Raw genomic sequence first — 23,891 nt, forward strand, 5'->3', positions numbered from 1 at the left:
TACATGGCTCATACAGCCGCCATACTCTGCTAAAAGACGTTCTGCAATGTCTTACCAAGCTCTAGTCTTTACCCCATCACCGTAACATTGTATCTGTATGTTGTTTACAAGTATTTCCGACAATTGTATTTGTACTCATTTAACGTAAGTATTAGTAATGGAATGATTCAATATTTTCCGATATAATTGCAGATTCCATTTTAAATTTCCGATTCCGATACAATTACAGATTCCGATTCTTTTTAAATCTTTAAATATTTATCTATAGAGTTGTTGTTTTTATTGGGGGGGGGGGGGGGGTGATTGATACCCGTGAAATAATGTACTTATTTTTTTTCAGAAATGTAAAAATACACTAGTGGGTAGGGGGAGGGGGGATTTATTAACTATAGTTTTACTGGTAGTTCAAAATATATAAATATTTATTATCTTACCATTAGTAACAGCAATTTTAAAATTAAATCTTAAACAGACAAAAAAAATGAAACAAGAGAATCTCTTTTGGAATCGGAAAATAGGCACAAAATTTTCCAATTCCGATTTTCCTGATTCCGATGAATCATTCTAACACTGGTAAATACCAGTAATAAACCAGACTAGTGTGATACTATTGATCCACCCCCATAAGTGTTAAAAATTAAAAAGAAAAAAAAAAAGGAAATAAAGGAAGCTAAATAGAATTGTTAATCAAGGTGTGTCAGACAAAAGATAAATATAAAAGTGGATATATTTAGAATGGTTTGCAACCGTTGAAGATAGTGTCTGGTTAACAACAGTTGCGAGTTTGGTAGAAAACGGGTTGTGGCTTGGACCAGATCGAGAAAGCTTTAGGGGACAGAGATGAGCTAACATAAATTAACGAACATGGCCTGAGCAGACTACCAAGATGCAGACATAACCGTTCAGAGAGTCGGTAGGGTCACACATACACCTAGAGTAGTAGAATGTGTCAGGTTTGTTTAGCTTGATTTTATTTTTTATACTTGTGAACCTGTGTGTGCCCTCTCAGCAGCCGCCAAAGTTAAAGGCGATGACACGGCCAGAAGAGAAGACAGTGGGAAACAGCTTTGAGGTCGGCAATTGTTGAGCGCGAGGAAGCGCACATGGTCCCATTACACTAGCAACTAGTGATGGGAGGATTCCAATATTTTTCTTGATTCCGATACAATTACCGATTACCGTGAAAATGTGCATATATTTTCTCAAACGTAGAAACGTACTTGGTGATCTATAGATTTTAGTTTTGCTGGTAGTTTAAAAATCAATAAATATCTATTTTATTATTATTACTAAAAGATTTTGTTTTAAACAAAATCAAATATTAATTGAAAACATTCTTGTGTTCGACAAGATACACCTGAAGAAGGTTGGAGGTTACATCGACCGAAACGTTGAGAACGGTGGTCCGATGAATCCAAGCAATACTCATGTTAAAACGTGTTGCATTTACCGATACAGTTGGTACACTGAGGGACATGTGCATGCAGGAAAAAGGAATAGTTTTGGCATCGGAAAATAGGCACAATTTTTTTAGATTACGATATCCCCAAAAGTTACGATTCTTCCGATTAATCGTTTCAACACTACTAGCTACAATCACCGTACAGATCCCCAGGTCCTGGAAAAATTATCTAGTCTAATAGTCTTTGACTGGTGGCCATTGGAAATATGTCCATGCTTTCTGAATGTACCAAAAAGTGAATTTAAATGTAACTAGAAAAAACATCTTGCTTGACTCCCATCCCACTAAAGATACCCTCTATAAATCTGGCCCTTAATCACAGTAGGCCCTTCTGTCTCAGAAACAATAAATCCTGCTTGGAGTGAATTAAAATAAAATAAATAACATTTTTTTTTTTTTAAATAAACAATCTGATGCTTACCTGAGCCCCACTGTCAAGCAAAAGTTTTGCTACTTCAACATGCCCATCCATAGAAGCTTCCATTAAAGCTGTGTGCATCTCATCGGTTTTGTGCTCCTGATCTGCACCAGCTTCGAGAAGAAAACGAACCATTTCCAAATGACCTTCAAATCGGGAAATATAACAAAAATATAAATAAAAAAAATATATGAAAAGACAACAAGTAAAAAAAATTTCACAAAATCTATGTATAAACTAAAATAATGAAAATATAAATAAAAAGTATATAAAATTAAAAATTTTTCCAAAAATCTAAGCGTCCCAATTATAAAATACAACAAAAGAAAAATAAAGATATATAAAAAAGATTAAAAACAAAAAAAAAAAAAAATCTTAAGACCAAGAACTTTTTATTGTAAAAAATAGATAAAAAATATTGACACTTTAAAAAAATTTTGTATCTGAATTATCTATAATATATTATAGATAATTCAGATACAAATTCTTTTTTTTAAGGGCAAAAATCTGTTTAAATGTTTGTATGTCCGTCTGTCTGTTTGTATGTCTGCCTAAAACTTTCGACAGAGGCGACTGATTTTCATGAGATTGATATTTGTTTTAACTTACTGTGCACACCAATGCTTTGAGAAGGAGAAAAAAATGTTACTGCAATCGCAATGGACAGGTTTGATGAAGAGAAAAAAAATTTGAAATATCAAATTATTGCATTTTTCGGTTAACATACTTCCTAACTTCCAGCCTAGGCAAATCAGTTCCTTCACTTTTTTTCTTATGCCTATACATGTACTCTTCCTTTGTTTTGTTTTTTGATCTTTCTCTTATTTTTATTTAATAATTATTGAAAAGAGTTTTTCAGTCTTATTTTAATTAACTAGCAGGACCTGTGGAAATTCCACAGGGGACTCATTCATATGTAATATATTGATGTTGGCATTCTGTAGATTTTCAGTCTAAATGGAGATACTCTGATATTATTGTAGCTTTTTTTGCAAAAAATGCAAAAGTATTTATCTAAGCTAGCACGAACGTCCAGCAAAGCCCGGTCGTAAAGTATGCTAAAAAATATTTTAATTCTTGCAGATTCCGTATAAATTATTATAGAGTTAATGTTCTATTGATTTTCATATGTTATAAAGTTGTGATTCCAAAAAAAAGAAAAATGACTTGGGTGCATTAGCTTGAAATGAAACCAAAATAAAAACTCATGAAGAATTCTTGATAAAAAAAAAGAAAAAGAAAAGGAGATGACTTCAGTGCCATCAGCTGAAACCGAAAACAAAATTTAAAGAATTCTTGGTAAAATTATTTATGACAAGAAATGGAAGTACATAACAATTAAACGACCCGGATGTAAGCATGACACAAAATAACACACATGCTATCGTATTAATATATAGATTATTGAAACTAGTTTTATTATTTTTGTAAGAATTATTAAAAAGAACTTTTTGCTCTCTTTAAAAAATTATTGAAAACACTTTAAAATCTCTAAGTAATGAACTATCTAAAAAAGACGAATTGTTATTTCTATCTGTATAATTTTGTTAATTTTTATTGTATACTTTTCGATAATGTCTCTTTTCTTAGATTTTATTTTAATAAATTGCTTCACAATAGAAATACAGAATAACAAAAGTGAAGAAACTGATTTGCCTTGTTACTGCTTTCGGTAGCGCTATTAGCTGATTATAACTTTTTTCTTTTAACACTTCAATATTGCTCCCAAAAATAATAATCTGTTATTTTTAAATTTGTCCATCTTATTTTCTCGGAAACTACTGGATGATCTAACTGAAAGTTTGTATGGAACTTTGTTATGATATGCAACGAATCAAGTATTATGCACAGTTAGGGATTAATATGGCTTAGAATTTAATGTAATCGCCACAATACCACATTTACTTAAGTTTGGAATATTCTAAATAAACAAGTTATAACTTGTCCGTTTTTAATTGAAACAATATAGTATACACTAGACATTTTGTCAAAGGACATCATGTTGAAAAAAATATCCAGGTACCAATATTTGTTTTAGTTTGCTGCATACACTGAAGCATTAAGGAAAAAAAAAAAAAAAAAAGTTTGTGTGTGTGGGAGGGGGGGGGGTACTGCATTTGCAATGGACAGGGTCGGGAAAAGAGAAAAAGGGAGGTCACTTACCTTTGTAGCAGGCCAATGTGAGTGCACTTTCCTTAAATTCATTGGAATGAGTATTTATGCCGGCACCTGCATCTAATAGGATTTTAGCAACTCCGACATGGCCCGCGCTGGCAGCCTCCATTAAAGGTGTGTGACCATTTTCATTGTGTACTTCAACATTGGCACCGGATTCAATCAATACTATCACAACATCCTCAAAGCCCCCACAGGCTGCGTAGTGAAGAGGTGTGTTACCTGAAAAAATTTTATTTATTTTTTTTAAATAAAAGGACATCATGAATGCTCATAAAGGAAAATCCAAACGCTAGTTATCAAATAATATGAGAGAAAATTTTAAGCTAGGGATTGGTTAGAAATAATCCACTAATTAATTAGAATCTATCTTATCGGCATTTATAATTTAATTAGCTATAGACATGTTTCATCATCTATGATTCATCAGTGTGGCTAGACATAACGTAATTTGAAACATGGTCTGCAGTGAAAGGGTGGGAGGGAGACCTACTGCGCTAAAAAAAAAAAACTACTAAAGTATATCATAATATCATATTTAAATGAAACAATTCATTTTTTACATGTTTATTTCACAATAATGATGAACGAGGTGTGTTACCTTAAAAAAATTTTTTTTTTAAATAAAAAGACATGAATGCTGAAAAGAAAACTCAAACCAAATAATTTTTGTGCGGCAAATATTTCTCAAAAATCTTTATCTTTACTATAATATACTGGGTTGCCATTTTTTTTTTAAATATATAGTGTTTTGAAAATTTATTTGTTATATTTTATTTATTTTGGTTTAAGTTATTTCAATTTATTTTCAAGTTGTGAACACAAATGGAGAATACATCATTGATTAAATAGTTGTTAGTTCTTATTTTACTTTAAAAAAAAAAATGTAGATTTGCAGGGCTCTACATTGCGAGTGAAACAGTCATATTTACGAGTGATTTTTCAAAGTGGCGACTAGAAATAATGAAACGCTGATCTTGTGGCGATTGTATTTCTTTCACTGACGATCTTCCAGAGCTCACTACAGAGTGAAAAATATCTTTTCAACTTTTTTTTTTTATAAAACGAACACAGTTAAATTATTTAAACAATAAAAGTTTAATAGAACAATATACTTTTATTCAACGAAAACTGTTTTTAAAAATATTTGAAGAAATTAGAATGTTTATACCCTCAAGTATCAACAGAAAATTTGTTGTATATTCAGAATTACAAAAAAAATCTATGATGTACATACTCCTCACAGAACAAAGATGTCATATTCTAAAAATCATGTGGGTTTGGCTAATAACTTTTCTATTTGGCTAGTAAACGAAAATATTTAGTTGTCAAAGGTCAACTAAAGATAAATTTGTTTGTAGAGCCCCGATTTAAAAAACAGCAAAAACTTAGTTGCTAACCTAATAAAAGGAACTGTGTGTGTGTGTGTGTGTGTGTGTGTGTGTGTGTGTGTGTGATTTCATTCACTATGGACTCCTAAACTGCTGGGCTGATTTTTATAAAATTTCAAATATATTTTATCTGACTGGCAGAATAATTGCTGTGCGGCAAACATTTCTCAGATCCGTACTATTATACAGGAAGAACTTTGTCCATGTGAGTTCATTCCCTTTGAACTGAAACGGCTGGGCTGAAATTTCATACAAAGGTAATTTATGTGTCTTACAGCGTCCTTAGATAGATTTTGTATCGGAAAGTCTCTGCCAAGTATTGGTAATCAAAAAAATTTGATGAAAGAAGGAACAGGCATTTTGACCCTCGCCCCCTTTTTTTAACATAGGAGTCCCCGCTTATCAAGGCCCATAGGCCACTTGAGGATAAGGGTTAAAGAGTGTACAGTAGTCAATGGGACAATATCATAGTAATCGTTAGTAGTGGAAATTTGGTAAATTGGATTACTTAAGGGGAACGGCTCATGAAGAACTTATTTACGTTGGACTTGAAGACTACCATATTATAGTCAGCTGGAAAGCAGGCAAATGGAAGACAGTCCCACAGGCGTACAGTTCTAAGGAAGAAGCTTTGTTCGTGGAATCTATCTTTAGGTTTAGGCACAGATAAAAATTTGGGGAAATTATTTTGATTGAAAGAAAAGTTGTTTTGATACATTTTTTTTAAAGTTGCTTGGAGTTCCAGCACACGGACAACAAAAAGTGCTCAATATCCAGAGAATGTATTCTCTTTGTATCCATTCCACTGAAATACCTGGTGAGAAGGTTGTTACTACTTCTTTTGGAGCGATTACATTTTCGTGTTTTGATCCGTTCTTTTATTTTTGAAATGGTTGGGGGGGGGGGGGTAATGATAAAGTTGACATATAATGAAAAACTACTGAATGTACTTAGTATAACAGCTGTGTCCAAACGGAACTTTATGTCCACCTGGGTAACACCGGGTATCCATACTAGCAATATATAAATATAGGGATAAAAGTAGCCAATGGTAAAATATAGATGAATTTTACATTGTGTCCCACTCCCTTGGTGCGAGCGTGTGAGGTGCAGAAAATAACTAAAATTATTTTTTTAAAAACGTAGACAAATTCTTGGCCGAAACAAAAGTCACCTAATCTCCACCATCAATCATTTGAAGTACAAAATTGGTTCTTTTGTTTTACGGCATATAAACTAGTTACAGTTTATTTAACGCTGAATCCAATAATTTTGGAAAAGGTTTTATGCTTTAAGTTCTTTATATATCTTTGAATATTTATTTATGGTATTTGGTTTCCAGAGATGGGAAAGCAATGAAACAAGAAAGGGGGGGGGTGAAGATCTGTCATTGGGATTAGCATCTTTTTGTATTGTCTGATGGTTTGTGAATAACTTTCAACTTTGCCAATCGATTGTAATTTCGCTTGTACCAACCATCAAGATAATTCAAGAAATTAACATTAAATCAGACAATGGTTAAACTCAGAACCTCTATTAAAAAAAAGAAAAGGATTTACATGGAAATCTCACCTTTTCATGAATTACAAAAAAAGCAAAGATCTTCCTTCTGAGATTAGCATTACATTTATTTTTCATTTTTCGTCCTTCTGCTTCATGCCTGAAGTTCCTACTTATTTGTCTCCCCACGAGAGAGAAGTTAGAAAAGTTTTTAATGTGGGGTAAAATCCAGCTCCCCATAAAGGGTCAATCATGATTGTTAGTCTAAAATGATTTCACTATTACTGAAGACAAGATAGTCTAAGTTTAGTAGTACAACAGATACTGCACTTTTTTCTAGCCAAAGCACCAAGAAAGTTTGAAGGACTAATTTTTGCCTGTCTGTTGCAATTTTACTTGTACTGCCTATCAAGATAATATAATTTGGAAAATGTTAAGTTTGAGAAAATTAAGTTAGACAATAATTAAAATCAGACGTCTTATTTAAAAAAAAAAAAAATAAAAAAAAAAAAGGCTGTGCATGTAGGGTCTCAATGGGTGAAAAATTTACTTTTACCATCACTAACGCTTGTGCAAAATTTCATAAAAAACACTCAAGGTGTAGTTATTGAGAAAAGTGCAAACATACGAATGGATGAACGATTTGGGGGCAACCAGAGTTATCCCGAAAATCCATTCCGGCCAAAATTTACTTTCACCATGACTAATGTTTGTGCAAATTTTTTTTTTTTTTTTTTAAAACCAAGGTGTGGTTATTGAAAAAAGTGCAAACAAATGGACGAATGGGAGTGAATTACCAGTGAAAAGGTGAAATCTCATCTTTCTGAATTATAAAAAAAGAAAGTTGCCGAGATCAGTTTTATTTTTTATTTTCATGAAGACATAAAGTGATTTTACTTACCAGCCGATGACTGGGCATTAACGTCTGCTCCATGTGTAATAAGTAATTTTGCTATATCAACAAAGCCTCCACTTGAGGCTTCCATCAAAGGGGTGCAATCACCCTTAATTCCTCTGTCTTCTACATTAGCTTTCATAACCAGCAAAACCTGCACAAAAAAGAAAAAGAAAAAAAAGAAAAGCACTTTAATATCATGAAGCAACTTCTTTCTGCCTCCTCATTGTTAACATTTTTGCCTTTGGTGAAGATATAGGATCATTTGAAATGGGCTGGTCATGCAAGAATAAGGGACCAGTCCTATAGTGAGAAAATATCTTAGGTACTTCTGATGCATGACATTTCAAACCAACGCATTTCAGATGAAAACACTATTACGTACTTAGGTTATGTTAAAATTCGTATCAATTAAAAAATTTAAAAAAAATAAAAAAATAAAAAAAATGATTCAGTATAAAAAAATAATCTATATATATATAATCTATTATATAAAAGGCAAAATGTGTGTGTGTGTGTGCGTGCGCGCTTTTCCGCGATGTCTGCAAAAGGCTTCTTTCGGAAAAGCGCTCGCTCGCTTCGCAACTTCTTAAAACTGTTTATATCATCCAGAAATTGTAATATCTCAGAGTTACCCGCGGACCTTGCCTGTCTATTTAATTTTATTCACTTTCAAACCTTAATTATTCCACATTTCCCGCATCGGCACGCGTTACATTCGCTTTTCGGTATAAACAACAGCGAAACTCGACTCTAATCACAGGCCCAGAGCCAGTGTCGACTTCGTCATATCAGACGGGCGAGCGGGTTTTTCAATTGACCTCATTAAAAACTGTCTTGCACAAAATCGCCGTCACGTCAATCAAAAACGAGCACCTGTTTGTTTTTTTTTCACACTATTTTCCAACTGCGCGTCGGAAAAGCTTCCTTTTTTTTTTTTTTTCAAATCCACCTCTTTTTTTTCACACACACCCAAAAACACCCGGGCAACGCCGGGTACCCCGAGCTAGTATATATATATAAAAGGCAAAATGTGTGTGACCATTTCGTGTATGTCTCGCAAAGGCTTCTTTCGCACACGCTCCCAGGGTCGTTACTATCCCTTAAAACTGTTTATATACCCCCTATATAATAATATCTAGGATTTGGGAACGCGGGTCGTCTCTAGATTTATTTACGTCGACTTTTATGAGATTCGCGCTATTTTGCTCTGTCCCCTGTTTGTCCTGCATTTTAGTATAGATACAGTGAAATTAAATTAAACGTCTTCCTGTCAATCAAACTTCTTTTACTAGCTTTATAAGCCTTAACTTAACATGCTAATCAATTACTCTCACTCGTGGTAGAGACGGTTAAGTAGTTGGCTTTGGTTCCCACCTCTGCGTCAAGGCTTCCGGGTTCAATCCCTCTTCCCGACCAAAACTATTTTTTTCTTTTCTTTTACACCTTTAAACACCCGGGCAACGTTGTTTTTTTATTACTTCGCTTATTCTTTAGTTCACCCCCTCCTCCATACACAGGTTTATTTATGCCATTTTTTTTCCGTTTTGGTTTTGGGATTTTTTTTTTTTTTTTTTTTTACATCGTCTTTTTTATAATATTTAAGCAGGGTTATTAATTACCCCCCCCCCCATACACACACTTACGAACACCCGGGCAACGCCGGGTACCTCCCCCCTCCGCTAGTCTAACATATAAAAGGCAAAATGGGTGCACGCGTTTGTGTGTACGTTCACGAAAAGCCTTTTGCATCGAGGTTCTCGCGTCGGTTAGATTCTGGAAGAAGTTTTCGCATACTTTCCAAATCATAACAGATTTGTAAACGGACATCGTCTATCTTTTATTTTTGACTGACTTTAAAAAATTCCCACCATCCTGTTCTCTTGGCTGCTTTGTCTTTTTCGTATAAATAAAGCGAAACTATTTGAACGCAAACACAACCACCTGGTCTTCCGGCTGGGTAGTATCTGTTCTGTAATTCATTCTTGGTCAATTTAGGGGAAAACCTTCATACGGAGACAATTACTATATTTCTTTGGATACTGCCAGAATGCCCCCCCTCCCCCACATTAAAAACAACCTTCGTTTAAAAGCAACACCATTTCTGCAAGTCATCTTTTTGATTGACTACGTTAATTTGAACGCTTCTGGTCGCGTCATGACGTAGCGGTAAGACGTCAGGTTTTCTTTCACTTTCTTTTTTTTTACTATAAACACCTGGGCAACACTAGGCACACAGACAAGTTATATGTAAAAATAAGATTTATTGAATTTGATTGCATTTCATCATATATTTTAACATGGAAGAGTTCCTAAAATCCAGGGGAGGTAACGGAAATCTATCATTTTGACTTTTCTTCCTTGCTTCCCATGAAAATATGCTATTTCAGGATAAAAAATGTTGGATCGGTATTATCTATTTTTTTTTTTTTTTTTTATAAAAAAACAGGTTTAGCTCTTCTACTGGATCATTTTTCCGTGATTTTTAAAAAATTTATTAGAGATGAGACGATTCCAATATTTTTCCTCCGACTGATACAATTACTGATTCCGTACTAAATTCCCAATTCAGATTCTTTATAAATCTTTAAATATTTAACTATAAAGTTGGTATTTTTCCCTGATCACTATAAAAACACATTAATGTGCATATATTTTCTCAAACACAAAAATATTAAAAAAAAAAATAAATATACAAACACACTTGTGGAAAGTGATCTATAGATTTTATTTTTACTGGTAGTTCAAAATCAATAAATATTGATTATATTACTACTACTACTACCACTGGAAGATTTTGTTTCAAACAAAATCAAATAAAAAAATGTTTAAAAAAAAAAAAACATAATTAAAAGGAATAGTTTTGGGCATAGAAAAACAGGCACAAATTTTTCCGATTCTGAAATCCACAAAAGTTTCGATTTTTCCAATACCCAATTCCGACTGTAAGAACGTGATAGAGTTTTTAACTAAAAATTATTTGTTTGAAATCCCATTTAAGCAATGATATAAGGATTGTCTGAATTAAGCGTATGAAGATGTGTGGAAATGATCACACAACTTAGGATAGCCACGTGGAGAAATGGAATATGTGACGTGGAAAGTCTTTAAAGCAAATGGCGTCATCATGCTGAAGAACTGAGAACAACAATTGTACATTGCAAAAATCAGTCACGCGGACAATTGCCAAACAATAACATACCTGAATTATAATAGAATGGGTAGATCTAAATTAGACTGTCTTCTCAGATAAGCACCCGTGAACGAAGGGCCTGAAAAACTGTATAATTGCAGGGCTCTACGGACAAATTTATCTTTAGTTGCCCTTTGACAACTAAATATTTTCGTTTACTAGCCAAATAGAAAAGTTACTAGTCAAACCCACCTGATTTTTAGAATATGACATCTTCGTTCCGTTACGAGTATGTACATCATGAATATTTTTCCGTTTTTTATTTAATAAGTGTAATTCTAAATATACAACTAATTTTATGCTGATACTTAAACGTATAAACATTTTAATTTCTTCAGATATTTTTTTTAAAGCTTCGTTAAAAAAAAAAAAAAAAAAAAAAGTATATTGTTCTATTACACTTTTATTATTTAAATAATTTAACTGTTCGTTTTATTTTAAAAAAAAAAAAAAAAAAAAAAAAAAAGTTGAAAAGATATTTTTCATACAGTAGTCAGCTTTGAAGATTGTCGGTGAAAGAAATATAATCGGCAAAAGATAGGCGTTTCATTATTTCTAGTCGCCACTTTGAAAAATCACTTGCAAATGTGACTGTTTCCTCGCAATGTAGAGAGAGCCCTGAATTGATTAGAGTGATCACCATGATGAAAAATTGCCCAATATGATAAAAATTATTTTTTTTTAATTAAAATGAGTCACCACTTATCAAGGCCCGAAAGCAACTGCAGGATAAGGGTTAATGAGTGTATGGGGATCACTGAAATAACAGCGTAGCAATCATAAGTGGTGAAAATTTGGGTAGAATTTGATTATTTAAGGGAACAGCTAAACAAGAATTTGCTTACATTAAACTTGGAAGACAACCATGTTGTAGTCAGCTAGAAAGCAGGCCAACAGAACAGTTCTGCAGGCACGCAGTCTAGGAAAAAAAGCTTTGTTCATGGAATTTGCGGTTAGATTTAGGAACAGATAGAGAGTGGGGGAAATTGTTGATGGTAGTTGTAACTAAAAGTGCTTTTTGTGAAAGTTTGGCAGGGAGGGGAGGGGGGCATAGATTGAAACTTAGATGAGCACTTGCCAGGAAAATAACAATAGAGCAGAGACAGGCTCGCAACGTCTTGTCTGTGGGAAAAAGATTATTACCTCCCTACAATGGCAGAGTTGGACACAAAGTTGGTTTTCATTTGGCTATTTTGTTTTATGGCATATCAACCCTTTTCAGGTCACTTAATGTTGATTCTGGTAATTTTGGTAAAAGATTTTATGCATCAAGTTCTTTATATCTTCAAATATTTATTCATGGTGTTTGGTTTGGTTGTTTTATGGCATATCGACCCTTTTCATGTTATTTAATGCTGGATCCAATAATTAGCAAACTTAGATTTTGGGACTAAAATTCACTGGTTCAGTCATGTTCTTTGTTATCACGCCGATGATTTCATCCACAAAGTGATTGAACTAGCACATTCTCAAGGTTGAGAAAAAAAAAAAAAACAGATGCGGAGGTCAGCCAAAAATCTGGCTCAGAACAGTGAAACATGATACTCAGCTGATCATGGACCCTTGTTTTTGAGGTCTGCCATTGGAACCATGATCAGCTAACACTTGTATCTGCAACTGCTGTGGACTATGATGGCCGGTCAGCATTTGTTCGAGATGCAGTAAATTCTCTGGATGGAGCTGGCCCAAATACAAGTACGGCCTGTTAAATGGATGGGCATGGTGTTGATAAAAACAAGGCGAGCATGCAGGATCCCCCTTCACCAGTGACGCATTTATTTTCACCATGACTAATGTTTGTGCAAAAGTTTTTAAAAAATCCTAGGCATAGTTATTGAGAAAAGAGCAAACAAATGAACGGATTAACAATTTGGGGGCAATTTTACCTGTATAATGGCCCCTAGCTGGGGCAACTAGAGTATTACCGGAAAATTTGTTCTGGCAAAAATTTACTTTCACCATGACTAATGTTTGTGAAAAATTACAAAAAAATCCAAGGTTTGGTTATTGAGAAAAGTGTGAACAAATGGGCAGATAAACAGGAATGAATAAGTACTTGGTCCAACCCCCCCCCCCTTGTCGGGCTGGGGAGGAAAAAAAAAAAAAAAAAAAAAATTGGGTCTTCTCACCTGTGCCAATTCATAGTATCCTGCAGAGCATGCAAGAGACAGCAAACTCTCCCCCTCTTCTGTCGTTTCGTGTACGCTGCTTCCTTCTTGTAACATCTTTTTTACTGCAGGTACATCTCCATCACTGCATGCTTCGGCTAAAGATCGAGAGCTGAAATACAAAAAGAGAAAATAATTATCAGATTTAACTGAACAAATAAAAATGGCGTTGAAACAAAGATTGGATTTAGAAACTTAAAATACCAACACGTTAACCCAATTATCATAATGTTGATAACATTAATTTAGCTGGTCACGGAATCAACCAATTTGATTTTAATGTGTCTCCAGGAATCTATGGGACGATTTTACTAGATTCAGAGATATATATATATATATATGGCGACGAGTCACACCTTTTAAGAAGTAACACATACATATTACTTTTATTTATATAGACAGTATTATATACTCGCTATATAAATAAAAATAATATATTTAGCTCTTTTTTATTGAGCACTCTTAAAAACCTTGTTTTAATTCATGGGGTTTATCTCCTGAATACATTTAACCTGGAATAAATATGACACATATATACAAGGTGCCTTCAATAAGTTTCCAGACTTTTTTCATATGCGCACTTTTATTGATAGTACACACATGAAACTCTAGTCCCTTTCAAAGTAATCTCCTCTGTCTGCAATCCACTTGTATACCATTCCAAAAACTTCTGGAAGATCCCATGGAAGTCCTCTTGTGTGAGCGTGCCAATGACCCTTGTCACAGCCTCTTATCTCAATTGTTTCATAATGACAGCTTCTAAAGTTTTCCTTGAGTCTATACCAAGTCACAGGAAGCAAAGTCTGGACTATAGGGAAGGTGAGGAACTGTCTTGATGCCCATCTTGACCAAATAACCTGTGACGAGGATGGAGCTGTTCACTTACTGTCTCTATAGACACACGATAGTTCATATCCATGAAATTCTTTATTTGGCCAATCAACTCTGGTTTTCTGACTTCCTTTCTCCTTCCACACCTCATCATCCCTCACAGACTCTCTGCCTTCCTTGAATCTCTTATGCCACTCCAGTACTGATGCTGGATCCATGCAAGATGGTCCAAAAACAGTCTAAAACATTCTATGTTTCGGTGGCATTTTTTTCCTGGTTTAAAAACAGAACTTTATTGCATATCGTTCATCTAAAGTGTCCTCATGTCCCGATTGCATTTTTGTAATTCACTAGCTGTGACAATCAGGCTTTAGTAGGATGTATTCCAACAAAAGTTGTTCATTTGAACCTGAAATCATAAAAATTGGTCAGTCATCTCATAAGATACTGAATTTTCATGAGTCTACAACAATTTTAAATGCTTGTATAACAAACAAAGTCTGGAAACTTATTAAAGGCACCTCGTACATATATACCAATGGCATTCAATCCAAGTGAGTTAAACCAGCTTTCTCCAAAAACGGAAGTTTCTTGGGAACATGAAGTTAAAAAGCAGTTTTAAGTCGCATGTACATCCTGGTCAGGGGAGAGGACAACATTTGTTTTTTTTTGCAGGTCTCCATGCACCCAGCACTATATGATTGCTTAAAATAGTACCTCTTGCAATTTGCAACAACCTATCACTAGTAAATAAATGTCTGTCCATAGCGAAGAGTCACACCCTTCAAGAGGTAACCCTGTCAATATGCATAGACATAGACAAAACATGCCAGATCTAGGAGTAAACCTTCATAAACTATCCTGCTATCCTTATGTAAATTAAGTATCATATATACTTGTGTATAAGTTGAATTTCTGGGAGACGATTTTAAGGTTATTTTCTGGGGTGGACTTATACATAGGTAATATTTTGATAAATGTTAAGAGTGACTTGGTGTTCGATTGTAACATAGAAAACGCCATTTTGTTTGTGCACTGGGTATATACCGGTAATCCTACTAATTAATTGCACTCCTTCCAAACCCAACTGCAGTGTGTTTATCAGCATGTAAGCATATGCATGTTTTTTTTTTTTTTTTTTTTCAGTAGAAGGCTTAATAATAATTGGAATAGCTCTCACAATGTTCACTCTATAAATGTCGCTATAGGCCCCAGTTCGATAGGATGTATTCAGTGACGAAATGACGTTTTTTTCCCGTAGATTAGGAAATGTAGTGTTTACGATATGTCATTCTCCATTAAGTTCAACAAGTTTTAACAATTTAATGACAACTATTTAATGGCACTTAACGCATGTGTTCACATTACAGTATATTACGGCTCATGCAATGCATGCGTTTACATTATTATGGTACACAACATGAATTATGTGTCAAAACAGTAACTGCACGTGGAATCTATAGCATGTCGTTGATCAGTTAGCAACATTTGCTAACATTGCATGTAAGTGTGCAGCGGGTCGGTTCTATATATATATGAAAATTGAATAGACCACACTTGCATAAAAGAAAGTATTATTGCTCATGGATGCGGAGAAATAATTTATGTCTTAAAAAATAAATAAATAAATAAAAAACACCAAAAAGGAAATTATCCGTGCAAGAAAGAGCCGTGAGACGGACTATCTAACTTGTCTAGAATCTGCAGTCGATTTATAGATAGGTAATACCTAAAATGACAATTTTTGGTCTTAAGATGCACATTGACTTTTATACCCAGTATATACGGTAGTTCTTATGGCGTCCAACAAAAGTGTGATTGTGCGGATGACCTCCTTGACAACGGACAAGCACATTGCTCCAGTTAGCAGATAACTATGACAAAATCCTTGTGTCTTTGGAGGGATTGGTGTTAGAAAGGGCATCCAGTCATAAAAGCTTGCTTCAATCCCGTATGTCATGTCAAACATGGCTAGAATATATTTATCACATTTTTTACACTACTTTTTCAGTAAAAATGCTATCTATATCTTTGTTAAAACAGAAGATTTAGCAATGAAATTTATCATATAAGTGTATTTTTGTGCTAGGAATTAGAATATGCTACTGAAAACCTCCAAAAATTAATGGTTTCCAAATAATCTGCAGTAAATGCACATAAATATGCTGCAATTCCTTAAAAATGCCATTCTAGCATTTTAGGACAATTGACTAATTTATTTTTTTTATGGGTGATAAATGGTGCACTTTTCTTTAATGAAGGAACTTTTTTTTCCTTTTTTTTTTAGACCCTTATAAGTAGCTTACCAAGTAACATCGTTTCGTGAGGAGCTTGCCACTTAGACTTAGCATTATTGTTAGGGCTAAAGAAGGTTTTAAAAGGGGGAGACTTGCCACTCATACCTAGGGTTAGAGATAGGATTATGGGAGGTTTTTTTTTTTTTTTTTTTTTTTTTAAGGCGTTTGGCCCCCATATTTACGGTTAGTGGGTCATAATTATTGGCTTTTGAAAATGTTATGCCTTAGATTTTGGACATCAAATTACTTTTAAATATGAAATTTATTTTTGCTTGTTTGTCGTAATTCTTACGGGGGTGTGAAATTTAAGAATTACGACAAATAGACAAAAATAAACTTCATTTAAAACAAGTGACGTCACTAACAGAAAACGTGACGTTTGGAAAAGTAAAAAAAAAAAAATTTTTTTGCTAAAGCTAACAAATCGTTCAAAAATTTTTGATAAATTTGGTTTTTATTTCCAATTACATTTCTTGTCCGAATGACACATTTTGTTAAACTTTTCAGTTCAAGATTTTTTTTTTTTTTTTTAATTATTTCTCTACCTGGACTTCGGGCCAAGATCACAGTGTAGTTTTTTGATGCTACACTTCGCCTTTTCTGTCCTCTGTCAGTGAAGGAGAAATCCTTCATGACAGAGAATTTTTATGTTTGTTTCTATCCAGATTGACCCTTTTTGGGAAGCTGGATTTTCCTCACATTAACTGACCTTGCGAATAACTATCCTCGTGGGAAGGCAAGTAAATAGGAACTTAACTAGAAACTGAGCACCTCCTACAAATATTTAAATATTGATTATATATATATATATATATATATATATAATTGGGTAGATTAGTGTCCATCCGATCCGCTGAAAGAAATTGTCAAAAAAAAAAAAAAAAAAACTTTGCTTCGTGTGTACTGCTTGCACACGTGAAGCAAAAAAATCATTTCACATTTTCGTTAAAAAAAAAAAAAAAAAAAAAAAAAAAAAAAAAAAAAAAAAAAACACTTTAATTCACCATTAAAAACTAATGTAATGGATAGAAGTGCACATATTACACATATTACATAATTGTTTTTCAACTATATTTTTTTAAATTTGACCTAAAATAATGCTAGATTGCTTTAAAATTATATATTCTTATAACCAAATAGCTCTAGTTAAGCTAATTATGTTCTGATAATACGAGTTCCAACTAAATATGTAAGAACATTTTTTTTTTTTTGTATTCATATTTTCAGTTTTTTTAATTCGTTCTGGAATAAACAAAAAATAGTTTGTTTACAGTAAAGTAATTAATATCAGCGATAGTGGCTGCTGCTGCTGCTTCTACAGATCGTTTTTAAATACTTTTTAAAAATAGAATGATTTTTTTTCCAGGTATCATGATTTTAAATTGTTTGGCACCACAAGAGAAAGCCGATTACATTTTTATCTTTAACGGATAAATTTAGTTAAAAGATTGATAACAGTGGGTGTCCAAAGAAATTTTTTTTCAAAATTTTCCAAACTCGCTGTTTTATGAGGTTAACATTTTTTTAGCACTTGATTTGCTTAAAAACTCTTATATAATGTACATTATTAATTTATTTGAAAGTATATTCATTTTCGAACAAAACGGTGGTATTTTGAGGATGGTGCTTTGGTTTTTAAAATATGACGCTTTTAGCAGAACCCCCTCGAAATCCGTATTTATCCAAAGCATCCGTGTGTATTGCTACTTATACATCTATGTTAGAGCACTAATTTTTTTAATAGTATTTTTCAAGTTAAATTAAATTTTTATGATAGTTACACTTTTGCCCTGGGTAATGGTTGGGTAATCCTGCTAGTACACAAGAAAAACATCTCTGCAACTGTAATGATCTTTTGGCACTTTATTGACTGGAACTCATCCTTGGAACCCCCCCCCCCACCTTACCCTCTTCATGAAGCTTATGAAATCTTGACCTTTATTGAAAAATTAACATTTTCAGTTTTCACAGACAACTGTAATGAGAGGGAAAAGGAGGGCAAGGCAGTGTGAAGAAGAGGAAAAAAAAAATAAAGCAAAAGAGAGGAAGAAATAAAATCCAGCAAGATAAAGGCTCTAGTGATTTGACAAAAATCAGTCTTTTCTAAAAATCGCATGCTTTGAACTAAAAGTGAAAAAAACCCTGACATCTTACCCGCTCGACCACGACGGGAGAGGAAGTGAAAACCGTTTTAATTTAATGATTAAAAAGTTAAATGATAGGTGCGTGGATGTAACACGGTCAAACATCATGCGACTTAACTTTCGCGCTGCAAGCCAGTTTCTGTGTATGTGTTTGTTTCCCCCACCAAGATATTGGGGAAAACAGCTCCCCTAAAAAGGGGAGTGTCCAAATGAACAGCAATTGTCTGATTTGACGGGGTTTATTTTCTCAGCACTGATCAAACCTTATTGCTTTCTGAACGTCTTGGCACGAAAAGCCAAGAACGATTTCACTTTGTTTCGCTTTTTTTATACTAAAAAGCTAAAGGAACACACAGCAAGTGAAAAAAAAAAAATCTCAAAAATAGCATGTTAAAGTCACCAAAATCAAAGATACACACAAGCTCGTTTTGTAAATCTTAGATATTATAATCTACAGAGGTAAGTTTTAAGAATGAGTGACGCCACTGAGTGAGTCTCCCAAAAAAGCCTTTGCTGAACTAACACACATTTTGTCTTTATACATACATATATATATATATATATATATATATATATAATGACGTGGCTATGTTGAAAGAATGGATGTCAGTTCTTGGGTTATTAGATGTAGAGCAGTTGCGGTAGCAATTTCAGCTCACAGGAAAAGAAAAGAAAATATGGAAACAAATGACAAAAATGGACCCGAGAAAGATGGATAAAAACAGACCTGGCCAGAGATAAGCTATTTTTAAACTCGATTTCTTAAAGCCACCATATAATTAGGATTGTAACAGCATATTCTTTTCATTGTTTTGACTCTTGAGTATATATCTGTTAATATCTTATATGTTTTTATATAGCCTGATTTGGTTCTCGGTTGATGAAGTGTCTGTGTCGGATATATACCCGAGAGTGAAAAGAATATTCTGTTGTCACAGCCCTAGTTATTAGCTACACCCTTTCTGGTGATTGAAGGTTCAATCCTCGGTGGGGGCAACACTAAAAATACTATCGTGAATTACTTAGGAATTCTACTCAATCATGGTTGACAGAATAAGAACATGCTAGCCTCATGGATTAAACAAAGGGCTATGTTCGAACTTCTGTGCAGATTACCAAGTTCAACAGAAAGATTCCAGAGTTCACCAAGATACATCAGAAGAAGCTTGGAGATTATATTGACCAAAACGTTGAGAGAATTAACACTCAAGATGAGAACTGTAATACAAATTATCAAATTAATATGAATTATCTATCCTCCTATCAAAAAATAACATTTCAGCACAGTCCGTGAACTGCACAACTACCAAAAATATACTATATTATCACTAAAGGAAGAGGTAATGCTTGGGAATATATTCTTATGACAACAGAACATACTATACCTCCCTCAAAAGGGAAGTACTAATTCCTGGAAATAAGATCTTATTACAACAGAACAAACATTACACTAGACACGTCATATAACGTTGTCCAGGAACTAACATAGTTTGAGTCGAAAAGGAGACCAAGACAAAGAATAACTTGAACTTACTTTTTTGTAATAACATTTATTTCCTTATTCTCCCGCTACGCATGACTTCTCGTTACGGCTGTGACGCCTATCATGAAATCGTCTTATCTAATGTGCTCTCTTTTTTATAGTTTTTTTTTTCCTTACAGTATCAAAAATTCAAAAATAAAGTGAATTTTGATGATTAAAAAAAAAAAGAAAAAAAAAAAAAGATAAAGATAAACAGAACTCCCATTTATGTATGTTTTTTGTTGTTACTTTTTTTTTTTTTTTTTTAATTAAAAAGTAATTAAAAAACACTTCAGCTCTGGCTACCCTCCCCATTTCTAAGCACCACCAGAAACAATGCTCAGATGAATACTGAGCACACTAGTTTGCCCATGCAACAAAAACTATCAAACAATCGCAGCTGTTTCATGCCCAACTATATTTGGCATAGCCTCTATAGCCCATGCCTTCTTAAAAAAAAAAAATTTTTTTTTGGTATAGAAAATAACACCATTGAGACAGATAATTCAAAAACCCCAAATATACAAAACGAGGTTGATTTGGCAAAGTAAACTTTTCAATTTTCAACGCAAAAAATCGTTATGCTACATATTAACACATTTTTATTAAAAGCCAATACTTTGCATTATAATTTTTTTATTTTATGTTTGTATTTTGGGGGTGGGGGGAATAAGTAAAAAAAATATTTAAGATAAAAAATTGTAATTCAAGCATTCCTATTTACACAATGCCCCCAACGCGACAGGGTTAGACATCAGGATCATTTTTTTAACATGGAGAAAAGGAACAATCATGAAGGATTTCTCCTCCAATAAGAGAGAGAACAAAAAATTGAGGTGCAGGATTCTGAATAACAGATACTACATTTTGATCTTGGCCCAAAGGCCAAGAACGTCTGTAGTGTAATAATCAAAGAATTACACTTTTTGTTTTGTGTTTAATGTCAGAGAAAGAGAGAGAGCATAATAAAATGAAAAAGGAAAAATATGGACGATTATTAAAGAGAAGTCGTTTCTGCAGAGAGTAAATACCACTTCAGAGAATGAGGTATTTTAATCGTAGCAATATGTTGACGGTAAAATGAAGATTAGCAAATTAAAATAAAGAAAATCCTGTTGCCCCTTGGGACACTGCAGATGTTCTTAATAGAAAATCTTCAGTAGCTCTCATCCTCGGTATCAAAATACTAGCATAGCTGGTAATTAAAACTTTTTGCACTTAATCCATTACATATTGATATTATGATAGACTATTCAAAACCAACTTTTCAAAGTTAGACCCTGATAGAATTTAAGCTGACAAATCAAACATTGGTCCTAGCAAAAGTTCCAATTGTTATTGGTAAAAACATTTAGTTACAATTTATTTTTAAATTTATACAGGGTCACATACAAACGACAGCAATATGAAATATTTTTAAACAATCTAAAAATGAAATTCAGAAAGGGGGATAACTTATTTTAAACTGAAAAATATAATTGTTTACCTTGAGTTCTAAAAAATACTAAAACTACAATAACATTTCTGCTTCCTAGTCAACATATATTTTTTATTGACAAAATGTAGTGTAACAAGCCATGCAAAAATGATATGATGTATCACGTCTATATACCACATGAAAGTTTGTCCAAGACAAGTTATGTTTCAAAATATTATAAGTAATATAGAGACAAGACCTAGTGGTAGGCTTCTTAGGCACTAGACTGACTAGATCAGCAGCAATATGGAACTTGCTTTGCTAACAGCAGGAAGGTTAACAATATACTAAATATGGAAGAAGAGTGTGTGTAAAGAAAATATATACAAAGATTCTTTTAGGATTATGTAATAAAGTAAGATGAGTATTGTAATTCGAATAATTCAGATTATTTTTTAGTAAATTATTTTTAGTAAATCAGATGACAAAAAGGTAAAAATAGAAACAAAACCAGGAAAAGGGAAAGAAAGGAGAAAAGGGAAACAAAACCAGGAAAAGGGAAACAAAACCAGGAAAAGGGAAAGAAAGGAGAAAAGGGAAACAAAACCAGGAAAAGGGAAACGAAAGGAGAAAAGGGAAAGAAAGGAGAAAAGGGGAAGAAAGGAGAAAAGAGGAAGAAAGGAGAAAAGAGGAAGAAAGGAGAAAAGAGAAAGAAAGGAGAAAAGGGAAAGAAAGGAGAAAAGGGAAAGAAAGGAGAAAAGGGAAAGAAAGGAGAAAAGGGAAAGAAAGGAGAAAAGGGAAAGAAAGGAGAAAAGGGAAAGAAAGGAGAAAAGGGAAAGAAAGGAGAAAAGGGAAAGAAAGGAGAAAAGGGAAAGAAAGGAGAAAAGGGAAAGAAAGGAGAAAAGGGAAAGAAAGGAGAAAAGGGAAAGAAAGGAGAAAAGGGAAAGAAAGGAGAAAAGGGAAAGAAAGGAGAAAAGGGAAAGAAAGGAGAAAAGGGAAAGAAAGGAGAAAAGGGAAAGAAAAAGGGAAAGAAAGGAGAAAAGGGAAATAAAGGAGAAAAGGGAAAGAAACAGGGAAAGAAAGGAGAAAAGGGAAAGAAACAGGGAAAGAAAGGAGAAAAGGGAAAGAAAAAGAGGGAGAAAAACAGAAAAAAGGAGAAAAACAGAAGAAAAAAAAAAGCAGATTTCTTTACTAGAGAAAAACATTGAAAATCGTCTCATCTTGTTGAAGCAAAATGAATTATGACAAATATTGCATTTTTGTTTTTCAATTTAAAAAGAAAAAAAAAATGTTAGATCAACAAAGTTAATAAAAAAAATAAAATAAGAGAGGAATTCCAAATAATCAGATGGGAAATATTTTGTTAAAGAACTTGGCCTCAAGGAATGTTATGACATCATGGGTTAAAAAAATTACTCAAATAATAAAGTTGCGCGTCAGGAGTTTTTTTCTTTTTCTTTGACATAAATTAAAAAATGAGCAAGATGTCTGGTGATAGCAGAATTTTATTGGAAGCTAAAATTAAAACATTTATAAAAGAATACCCGTCTCAGGATAGATAAAATTACCCCAAACAGAACAATTACCACTTACAAAGAGTAAAATACTGCTATTAAACCTTATGCCTAGAATCATTATTCCAATTTTTATCAAAATCCATGAAATGATTTTGATTCTAAAAAATAAAGACTTTAGCTCGGTTTTACTAAAAATGTACAATTAAAAATAAGGCACGAACAATGTCTGGCTAATTACTGCTGCTGATTAAAGCAACTTCGACCCAGGCGATTAACTGGGTCTGTCAGTATAAAATATTGTGAAACAATAAAATAAATTTTCTCAGAAATTTTGAGAGGTTACTTATGGTAAACATCTTTAGTTAAGTCCATACCTAAAAAGATATTTACTTAAAGAAAACTCCCGATTTTTATTAAATATTCCCTTTTACACGGGTGGTCTACAGAGTCCGTCAGCGCAAAAAATGTTATTAAAATAAACAATAAAACGAATTTACTCACAGTCGAGAGATTATTTTTGCAAATCCTTAAAGACAGACATTTTTTTTTTTCAATCCATTGTGTCACTTTATTTTTTAAATCTTTGTAAAAAAATAAAAATAAAAAAAAATAAACAAGTTTATTTCTTTATTATTGGGGGGGAAAAAAAACGAAAAAAAAAAAAAAAAAAAAACGAATTTAGTCAGTCTAAACTTTCAGCCAGGAGTTTTACTTTTTCGCAAATAAAATTTTACAAGTCAACTTTTTCTTTTAAATTTTGTAACACAATAACAACGTAACACTAGAAAATCTTTGTAAAAAGAAATCCTTAAAGACTGAGGCAATGTTTACAATCTCTTGTGCCTTTTTTGAGGGAACTAGTTTTCCCCATATTTAAAACATTAGTGTCTAACTATCCTCATGAGGAGGCAAGTAGATAACGTTTTCTCTCTTTTTTTAAAATTATTTTCTATTTTTTTTT

At 33.2% G+C, this 23,891-nt stretch overlaps 1 protein-coding gene across 16 annotated transcripts in view; it reads right to left on the minus strand.

Annotated features, from left to right (window-relative positions):
- The window catches only part of LOC145266346 (ankyrin repeat domain-containing protein 17-like), a 331,800-nt gene that overhangs the window by 135,476 nt on the left and 172,433 nt on the right, over positions 1–23,891 (minus strand). For all 16 annotated transcript variants that reach the window (XM_080121948.1, XM_080121947.1, XM_080121940.1 and 13 more), the window contains 4 exons: positions 13,164–13,314; positions 7,848–7,995; positions 4,044–4,277; positions 1,884–2,026 (listed from right to left, as the gene is read on the minus strand). In XM_080121948.1, coding sequence (XP_079978074.1) covers positions 1,884–2,026; positions 4,044–4,277; positions 7,848–7,995; positions 13,164–13,314 — 676 coding nt within the window. The remainder of the gene's footprint in view (positions 1–1,883; positions 2,027–4,043; positions 4,278–7,847; positions 7,996–13,163; positions 13,315–23,891) is intronic.

This window comes from Euprymna scolopes, chromosome 41, assembly GCF_053919585.1.
Source record: "Euprymna scolopes isolate OS-2025 chromosome 41, ASM5391958v1, whole genome shotgun sequence".
Lineage (NCBI taxonomy): Eukaryota > Metazoa > Mollusca > Cephalopoda > Sepiida > Sepiolidae > Euprymna > Euprymna scolopes.